Raw genomic sequence first — 9339 nt, 5'->3', positions numbered from 1 at the left:
CTGGGCCTGAGCCCCTCAGATCATTAAGAACAATATCAGTGCCAGGCGTGGCAGGAGATTTTCTGCCCCGGGCCGCCTCCCAGCGCTGTCATTGACTCTATTTTCTGCCTCCTGCACACGCAGGGCTGAGGCTCAGCCCCTTTTCTCTGTCCCCAGAGGAACAGGACCCCCTGAAAGGGACCCCGGGCTGTGGAAAATCCGGGCAGGACGCGGCTCCAATCCCTCCTTTCATCCCCGCCGCCTTTTCAAGATGTTTTCCAGGGAAGGGAAAGTCAGCAGATCCGTGCTTGGGCAGAGTTTCTGGCACTTGCAGAAGAAGGGAACATCTGTCTCAATCAGCTGGGCTATTCTGTGTGCCGGCTCCTCCTCAGCTCTCAGCACCGAGAGAGACAAAACCGGGGCAAAACCTCCCAAAAAGGGGTTTTGTCTACGCCGCCGCAATTTCCTTTTAGGAGAATTTCCAAGGGCGGGGAAGGAGGAAAGGAGGGGAGAAAAGAAATTAAAGCCCATTTGCTTCCTCGTGAAAAAGAGGGAAAAAAAAAAAACCCCAAAAAACCCAAAATCTCCATTTCTAATGGGGCGAGATTCCTTCCCCGCCCTCAACAGGAGCGGCTGGGATGAAGAGGAGTTAATTGGTGCAGACAGGAATTTTCTTGGAAATGTTTCCCCTCTCAGCTGGAGGAGCCCCCAGAGCTCCTGGGTTTGCTGGGATTTGGAGCTGGGGCTGGGAGCTCCTGGAATCCAGGGAGAAACTCAGGAATGAGGGAGGCCCTTGGCACACCTTGGGCCTGGGTATGGACCCCTGGAATCGGGGAATCCTGGAATGATAAAGGTTGGAAAAGGCCTCGAGGCCCAACCATCACCGCCCTGTGATGTCCTTGAGCTGCACCCACGGATTCCCGAACGACTCCAGGGATTTGGGGCTCCCCCAGTGCCCATTCCCGATGTTTACAGCCCTTTCCACGACTTTTTTTACCGATATCAGATCTAAATAAAAGATGGAAGAGCCTCTGGCCCGTGAGACCCGGCCCCGACTGCGGAGCTTTGGAAATACCCAGGCTTTGGATGAGATTTTGGGAGCTGGCCGAGCTGGAGCCATCCCTGGGGATTTTCCCTGCTCTGCTGCTGTTGGGAATGATTTCAGCTGGCACTGGAGAAGCAGAGCTCAGCAGGGATGGGACAGGAGTGGGACAGAGATCAGGACACAAAAACTTCCCGGCATAATTTCCCCAAACCCCTTTCCTGGCCCTGGCCTTGTTTGGAGGGGAGATTTTGGCGGCCACATGACCCCTGCTAATTAATTTCAGCTGATTAGAGCTGGCAACTCCGCGGGGACAAAAGAGGCCACGGGAGGATGCTCGGGGCTGGAGGCTGCGCTGTAATTTGTTCCCCATTATGGGCGGCCAAAAAAAAAAAAGGAAAAAAAAAAAAAGAAAGAAAAAGCTGCTCGGGAGCTGCCAGCCCTTAATGTCTTCATTTCTGCCGCAGCATTCCCTGTGCCACATCCCGGGGTGATGGATGGGATCAAGGCCGGGAAATCCCGGAGGGATTAGAGCCCAATCCCTGGGCAAACAGCGCTGGAGAGGCTGAGCAGCCCCAGCTGTCCCCAACAATGGGCGAGCAAACAGCGCCGGGGAGGGGCTCGGGGACAGCGACACAAACCCCGCTCAGCCCCCCGGGACCTTTTATGAGCCTCTTCCCCCCGTGGGCTGCAAAGCTTTTCAGCGGCGTTTCCAGATTTCGAGCGGGCTGGATGCAATAAAATGGGGTTTAGGATCAAAGGGACGAGCGGGGACGGCCACCAGCGTTTGTCCCCTGGCCTGTCCCCAGCCTCGTGTCCTCGGCCCCAATATGGGCATGAATAACCCCTCTCACACCGTCACAACTCAAAGCTTTTAAGCTGGTTTTATTTAAAAACATGTATGAACGCCAGTTTTTATCTTTTTTTTTCCCTAAGGGATAAAGATTAAATATATAGGCCATGCCCGGAGAGGGACTTTGCACACAAAGCCCTAAGGAGGAAAATCCCAGGTTTCCATGCAGAGGTTGTTTCAAGGCTTTCGCACCCCAGCACAAGCTGGAAAACCCGAACTGTCCCGAGCTGGGGCAGCTACGAGGGAGGAACTGCAGGAGGGGAGGGCGAAATCCTCGCGATTCAGCCGCAAGGGCACAAACGCCGCGGGACCGGAGCTGCCATCCCGGGATCCGCCGCTCCCGGCGCGCGTTTCCTTGGCACCTCCCGCGGGGGGGGATAAAATAGATGGAGAAGAGATGCAGGACGTGGGCTGGGCTGCAGCAAAGCGGCTCCGAGGGAGGAAAGCCTCGGGGAGGGGAGGCCGCGCTCAGCAGCGCTCCCACCCTGCCGTCCCTGATACCCCCAAACTCCCGATTCTGGACTCGGGATCTTTTCCCCGAGTGCAAACGGGGAAATTTCCGGCTCCCTCTGGGAGTTTTCCAGGTGCAGGGGTGGGCAGGCACAGCGGGCACAGCTGGGAGGGTGGCAGGGGGTGCTCGTGTCCCCATCCTGTCCCCTTTGTGCGGCTTCCGTCGCGGCTAAAAGGGCGAAAAACCCCGCGGGATGGGAAAGGCCCCAGGCACATCCAAATGCGGCTTTAGGTGGGGATAAAACAACAACAAAAAACCCCAAAACCAAAACAAGAACCGCAATCCCAAAGGCCAGTCCTGGCAGAGGGCAGAATTGCGGCTTCATCTGGGCTGGGGGAAATGAGGATTGGATTTTGCCGGGGCTCTGGAGCGGGGCTGGGGCGATGCTGGGGATGCTCCCGAGTTTTCCCTGGAATTCCCTCCGGAGAGCAGCGCAGCCAGCGAGGGCCGCTCCCAGCCTGGCAATTGCATCACTTGCTGTGGATTCTGCTGAAATCCTCCAGTCGTGACTCTGTTTTATTTTTTTTTCAGTGTAATTATGTAATTAATGCGCTCAGAGCGAGCTGCTGAAGGAGGGACATAATTTTTGGGGGTTTTTTATTATTATTGTTATTATTATCATGACTTATTTCCTCCCAGGATTTTTACAGCCTCCCTTATTTTCAGGGAGATTGCACAAGGGGCTGTTGTTCTGCAGTTTATTGCTCTCAGAAGGAAACTGAGCCCTGAACCTTTGCAGTGACACTCAAAAAGCCGTTTAATAACATTTATTCCTCCCCAGGGACACAACCTGCACCCTTCCTCCAGAGGAATGGGCTCCACTTCGCTGCCACTTGGACTCCTCCAGGAAAAACAACACCTCCCACGCAGCAAAAATCATAATTCAGCCCGGAATTGCTGTTCCTGCGGTCACGTGTGCCTCGGGGAGAGAGAGGAAAAGGCTCCTGAAAGGAACGAATCCTCCTGGAGCCTTTGATGTCTGCGGGAGGACGGAGCCGCTTCCCCAGCGCTGCCGTGGGCGCTCCTGGCGTGCGGCAGAGCCCCGGGAACTGCTCCGACATGAAAGGGCCGGGATGTGATCAGTGCGAGGATGGAACCCTTCCAAGCGCTCTTCCCTATCTTGGTTTCCCTTCTATTCTCTTCTTTTTGTTTTCTTCTCCTTTCTTCTCCTTTCTTCTCCTTCCTTCCTTCCTTCCTTCCTTCCTTCCTTCCTTCCTTCCTTCCTTCCTTCCTTCCTTCCTTCCTTCCTTCCTTCCTTCCTTCCTTCCTTCCTTCCTTCCTTCCTTCCTTCCTTCCTTCCTTCCTTCCTTCCTTCCTTCCTTCCTTCCTTCCTTCCTTCCTTCCTTCCTTCCTTCCTTCCTTCCTTCCTTCCTTCCTTCCTTCCTTCCTTCCTTCCTTCCTTCCTTCCTTCCTTCCTTCCTTCCTTCCTTCCTTCCTTCCTTCCTTCCTTCCTTCCTTCCTTCCTTCCTTCCTTCCTTCCTTCCTTCCTTCCTTCCTTCCTTCCTTCCTTCCTTCCTTCCTTCCTTCCTTCCTTCCTTCCTTCCTTCCTTCCTTCCTTCCTTCCTTCCTTCCTTCCTTCCTTCCTTCCTTCCTTCCTTCCTTCCTTCCCTTTCCTCCCTTCCTTCCCTTCCTTCCTTCCCTTCCACTTTCCCTCCCCTTTTTCTCCCTTTTCCCTTTTTTCCCCTTTTCCCTTTTGGAATCGTTCACTGCACTGAATTCAGAGCACACCAGGAGCCGGGCCAACGGTGAGGATTAAATTCCACGTGTGGTTCCCTTCTCCTCCCGAAGAATTCCCACAGACTCAGCCGGGTCGCCCTCAGGTTTTCAGCTGCAAAAACCGAATGTGTTTTCCTGAGAGTTTCCACACAAAAAAAAAAAAAAAAAAAATCTCATTTTTACCCTTCAGAATGGGTGAGGAAAGGGGGGAAAAGGAGCAGAGCTTTTCCAGCCCAGGAACCCCACTCTGAGCCGTCAGCCTGTGTGGAGCTAATTCCCAATTTCTGATTTAAGGATTATTATTATTATTATTAAAAGATTAAAGCCAGCAGCGAGATTTCACACCAGGGCTGCCTTCCCAGAAAGGCCTCAAACAGGCAGGGCTTGAAATGAGCCAGAGCTTGGGGCTGTTCTGTGGTGGGGGTCCCACCTCAAAGGGATTTTTTGGGTCATGGGAACAGGACTGAGCCCAGTGGGCACCATGACCCCTCCTCAGTCATGGCACAAACCCACACCTTTTGGGGTTTCCCAAATTCCCGCAGATTTGGGGGTTTCATGAAGCCCCTCATCTTTTGGGGTTTCATGAAGCCCCACAGCTTTTGGGGATTCCCAGATTCCCACAGCTTTTGGGGTTTCCCAGATTCCCGCAGCTTTTGGGACACACTGTTCCCATCCCAAAGAGAGCCCCAGGGTGTGTCTGGGGGGGTGGCACAGAAAAAGGGGGTGACGGGGGTTGGCACCTCCCTTGGCACGCTGTGCTGGAGGGCACAGAGCCCTGTTTGAACCGGCCTTGGTGACAAAAACCACCAGAATCGGGACAAGACCCCTGTAGGGGCACAGAAGGGACTCTTGGGGGGTCACTCCTGCCAAATTCACAGAGGAGGGGGGGAGAAATTCCCAGGCCCCCCATTAAACCAGGCGGGTCCCGGGGCACAGCCGGGGTGGGAGGAGGCGCTGGGGGCTTCTTCCCCCGAACCCCGCACCGGGATTTGCTCCGGGAGGCGGAAAACAGGGGGTAAATAAGGGCGAGGGGGGCAGAATGGGGGTCCCTGAAGAGTTCAGGGGGGTCCTGACCCTTCCTGACCGGTGAAACCGGGGGTTCGCGGTGCACCGGGGCACCACGGGCGTGCGGGAAGGCGCTGGGGTTGCTCATCCAGCTTCCTCCCGCTCCGCCACGGCCGGGATCGGCTTGCGGGGGCCGGGGGGAGCGGGGGGGAAGCGGGAAGCGGGCAGGGAGGCAGCGCAGGAAGGCGGCAGCCCCGCGGGCGGTGCGGCGGGGCGGCTGCCGCCGGCGGGCGGCGGCGGGGCGGGGTTTTCCCATGGAGCCGGGAGCCGGGAGCGCTCCGGCACGTGCTCCGACGGGAGAACGGGGGGGCGGTGGTGGAGAGCAGCACTGGGGATGGGGATGGGAATGGGAACGAACGGGGGGGAGCGCGCTGGGAACGGGGGGAACCGGGGGGGGAACCGTGAGGGAGAGCGCGAGCCGCGGCCGTGATTGACAGCGGCGCCCCCGCCAGCCAATGGGAGCGCAGAGCGCCCGCGCGGCCGCCCGCACCCCCCGCCCATTGGCCGCCCGCCGGCCGCGGCCTCGCGTGCCGCGCCAGCCGCCGCCACCGCCGCCGCCCCCGGGCCGGGTGTCACAGGGCGGGCGGGCAGGGCAGGCGGCGAGCGGGGCCAGCGCGGCGGCGGCGGCGGCGGTGCCGGGGCCAGCCCCGCCCGCGCTCTGCCCTCACACTCCACCCCCCCTCCCCTCACACACACGCAGCGCTCCCCCCGCCTTCCTCACCCCACGTGGCCGCGCTGAGGGGAGGGGGCGTTCCCCGCGCGCGTGACGGGGCGGGGCGGGGCTTCCCGCCCCGCGCGGGGCAGGGAGGGGGGCCTGGAAAGCAGAGGGGGGTGAGGAGCGGACCAATAGGAGCGCGGGACGCGCGGGCGCCGGGCGCGGGCCGGGCGCTGATTGGCTGCGCGCGAGTGTGGGAACGGCGGCGGCGGCGGGTTCACACGAATGGGCGCCGCCGCCGCCGCCGCCGGGCTATAAAAGGGCGCGGGCGAGGGGCGGGGGGCGCCGCCGCCTCACGCCCCGCGCCCGCCGCACGCGCCCCGCGCCCGCCGCCGCACGCGCTCGCTTCGCCCCCTCCGGTTCCTTTTTTTCTGCCCGCCTACCGCTCCCCCGGTTCGTGCCGCTCTCCCCGCCGGTCACTTCCTACCCGTTCGCTGCACCGTGCCTCAGCCATGCCCGCCGACACGGGCATGGAGAAACCGACCGCCTCGCCCATCGCCGGCGCGCCCGCCAGCGCCAGCCACACGCCGGACAAGCCGCGGAGCGCCAGCGAGCACCGGAAGGTAAATGGAGGAGGAGGAGGAGGAGGGTGCCGGTCGGGGCGCAGCAACGGTGGCGGCGGAGCTGGATGGCGGCAAGCCCGCGGCCGTGCTGAGGTCGGTGATGGTCGGGGTTGCCGGTCGGGGGCGGCGCGGGGGTCCCGGGGCTGTGCGGGGGGCGCTGACCGGCTCCGCTCTGCCCGCAGTCCTCCAAGCCCATCATGGAGAAGCGGCGCCGGGCGCGGATCAATGAGAGCCTGGGGCAGCTCAAGACGCTCATCCTGGACGCGCTCAAGAAGGACGTAAGTGGGGCTGCGGGGACACCGGGGGGGACAGCGGGCGGTGTCCGGGCGCGGGCAGCCCTGAGCGAGCCGCTGTTGTCCCGCAGAGCTCGCGGCACTCCAAGCTGGAGAAGGCGGACATCCTGGAGATGACCGTCAAGCACCTGCGGAACCTGCAGCGGGCGCAGATGACCGGTGAGTGCCGGCCCCGGGGGCACCGGGATCCGGACCGGGCACCGGGATCGGGAACCGGGGACACAGAATGGGGACGGGGATCCGGTCCGAAGGCAGGGCACCGGGAACGGGGCTCTGCACCAGTGCCTGGGGATTTGAGAATGAGAGAACGGGAGCTAGCGACAGGAGACCGGGAAGGGGCTCCTTACCGGGAACCGGGGCTGGGGTTAAGGACAGAGCACCGGGAACCGGGCTGCACACCGGGATTGGGGACAGGGTACCGGGGCCGCTACTCTGGACCTGCCACTCACCTGCCGCCCCCTCTTCCCCCCTGCCAGCCGCGCTCAGCGCCGACCCCACCGTCCTGGGCAAGTACCGGGCCGGCTTCAACGAGTGCATGAACGAGGTCACCCGGTTCCTGTCCACCTGCGAAGGGGTCAACGCGGACGTGCGCACGCGGCTCCTGAGCCACCTCTCGGCGTGCCTGGGCCAGATCGTGGCCATGAACTACCCCCCTCCTCCGCCTCCGCCTCCTCCGCCCGCCCAGCCCGCACATCTGGCGCAGCAGCCGCTGCACGTCCAGCTGCCCCCGGGCGCCGCCGGAGCCGTGCCCGTGCCCTGCAAGCTGAACCCCGCCGAGGCGCTGTCCCCCAAGGTCTACGGCGGTTTCCAGCTCGTTCCGGCCACCGACGGCCAGTTCGCCTTCCTCATCCCCAACCCGGCCTTCCCGCCCAGCTCCGGACCGGTTATTCCTCTCTATGCCAACGCCAACGTGCCGGTGGCGGCGGGCGGCGGCTCGGGGAACGCGGCCGCCACCCCCTCGGCGTCGCCGGTGCAAGGTTTGACATCATTTGGGGGCAGCATCGGGCCGGCGTCGCAGGCCGGGAGTCCCGTTGGAGAGCGCAGTGAATCCGTGTGGAGACCCTGGTGACTTCCTCCGAGTCATTCCCGTCTCCAGAAACAACGAAAAAATAACAACGGACTCTCGTTGGCTCCGTTGTATGGAGCCCTTGTTATGTCTTGGGGTTTTTTAAAGCAGATTTAAAGCAGAAAGGAAGAAAAGGACCTCGCTATGAACGTGCTATTTATTATTTTTAGAGGTTGGGATCTCGACTTGTATTTTTAAACTCCTTTAAAATGCCTTTATTTGAGATACTTTTTTTAAAGAAACGAACAAAAGAAAAAAATAAATGAGAAATAGTTTTGTAACGAATATTCAAAAAGTTATAATGCCAAAGTTGTTTGTATCCCGTTGGTCTGTGGGTGTGTGCGTGCCTGTGTCGAAGACTTCCAAAAACGAAAAGAGAAAAAAAATGCAGGTGTTTCAATAAAGGAACTCTTTGAAATAGATTTTTTTTCCCCCACCATTTCATTTTGTTTGAGAGTGGGCAAGGACGAGCTCAAAAAATTTGAATAGGACTGGACTTCATGGCCTTATTTAAGGATATTTGGAAGGGATTTGGGTAAGAAATTGGGGGGGGAAAGCGATGGGGCTGAGGTGGGAATGTTAAATATCCCCTGAGTTTTGCAGCCACAAGAAGGATTCCCAAAAAAAACCTGCTGGAAGCTGAGCAACCACCTCGAGCCCGCAACCTGCTCCCAAAATCCCCAAATCTCCGCGGCTTTTCCGCCTCTGGGGTGGGGATGGGCTGCACAGAAGTTGCTCCGGGCCCACAAAAGCGGCGAGAGAGCCCGTCCCTATTGTCAGGAGGGTAATTAGGAGGTATAAAGGGTCTCATCGAGTATGCAGCGGGCTCTTTGGCAGCTCGGGAGCCCTATTGAAGCGCCTGGGAACTCGGAGCTGAGGGTTAATGTGTGTCTTTTTTTTTCCCCGGCGCTCTCATTGACAGGGCCAGATAGACTCTGATACTCAATGCTGTTGTAAATTCAATTGCCGGGCCTCACAATGCCCACCTCATAAAAGAGAATAACTCGGGGTTGTGGCTTTTTCTTTGCCGCTGAGCAGGGGGACTGAGGAAAAGACAGTTTTGCCACCCATTCTGACTCACCCCCGGCACTTGAATCGCGGCCAAGTGGAAGCAATTGCAGCCTCTCGCACACGGAGAATGAGCCACTTCCAATTGTCACCAATTAAAAAGGGCCGCGCCGCGCAGAAAAGGCCATTAGGGGAACGCTCGGGGTGCCAGGCCGAGCTTTGTGCGCTCTGCCCCGAATTTGGGAGCGGGCGCTGTCCTGGAATCCGCGGCGCAAGCGCCGGGAGCTGCGGTGGGAGCGCCAGAGGCGGCATCTCCCAGCTTCGGGAGCGCCAGAGGCGGCATCTCCCAGCTTCGGGAGCGCCAGAGGCGGCATCTCCCACCTTTCCTGGGAGTCTGTGGGGTCCTCATTTCCCCGATCCCCCTTTCCCGGGGCTCTGTGGGGTCCTCGTTTCCCTGATCCCCCTTTCCTGGGCTCTGTGGGATCCTCATTTCCCCGATCCCCCTTTCCTGGGGCTCTGTGGGATCCT

The 9339-nt window shown here is 59.7% G+C and overlaps 1 protein-coding gene across 2 annotated transcripts; it reads left to right on the top strand.

Moving 5' to 3' along the window:
• Nucleotides 1-6107: 6107 nt before the first annotated feature.
• On the top strand, nt 6108-8225 carry HES4 (hes family bHLH transcription factor 4). 2 transcript variants are annotated; one of them, XM_054647858.2, is made up of 4 exons: nt 6108-6537; nt 6627-6722; nt 6809-6896; nt 7214-8225. In XM_054647858.2, exons 1-4 carry the CDS (start codon nt 6334-6336, stop codon nt 7804-7806), a joined length of 981 nt encoding a protein of 326 aa, XP_054503833.2. In that variant the 5' UTR covers nt 6108-6333; the 3' UTR covers nt 7807-8225. The 2 variants fall into 2 exon arrangements, with proteins under 2 accessions (XP_054503833.2, XP_054503834.1); XM_054647859.2 differs by having other exon boundaries at nt 6111-6444.
• The last annotated feature ends 1114 nt before the right edge of the window (nt 8226-9339 follow it).

The sequence above is a fragment of the Agelaius phoeniceus genome, chromosome 24 (assembly GCF_051311805.1).
Source record: "Agelaius phoeniceus isolate bAgePho1 chromosome 24, bAgePho1.hap1, whole genome shotgun sequence".
NCBI lineage: Eukaryota > Metazoa > Chordata > Aves > Passeriformes > Icteridae > Agelaius > Agelaius phoeniceus.
This window is presented reverse-complemented; position numbering and strand designations above follow the sequence as displayed.

Excerpts from the sequence above, each read along its gene's own strand:
- HES4 (XM_054647858.2), top strand. The coding sequence starts at position 6,334 with ATGCCCGCCGACACGGGCATGGAGAAACCGACCGCCTCGCCCATCGCC. Across the intron at positions 6,538-6,626 it reads AAGCCCGCGGCCGTGCTGAG|TCCTCCAAGCCCATCATGGA; the intron begins GTCGGTGATGGT and ends CTCTGCCCGCAG. Across the intron at positions 6,897-7,213 it reads GCAGCGGGCGCAGATGACCG|CCGCGCTCAGCGCCGACCCC; the intron begins GTGAGTGCCGGC and ends CCCCCCTGCCAG.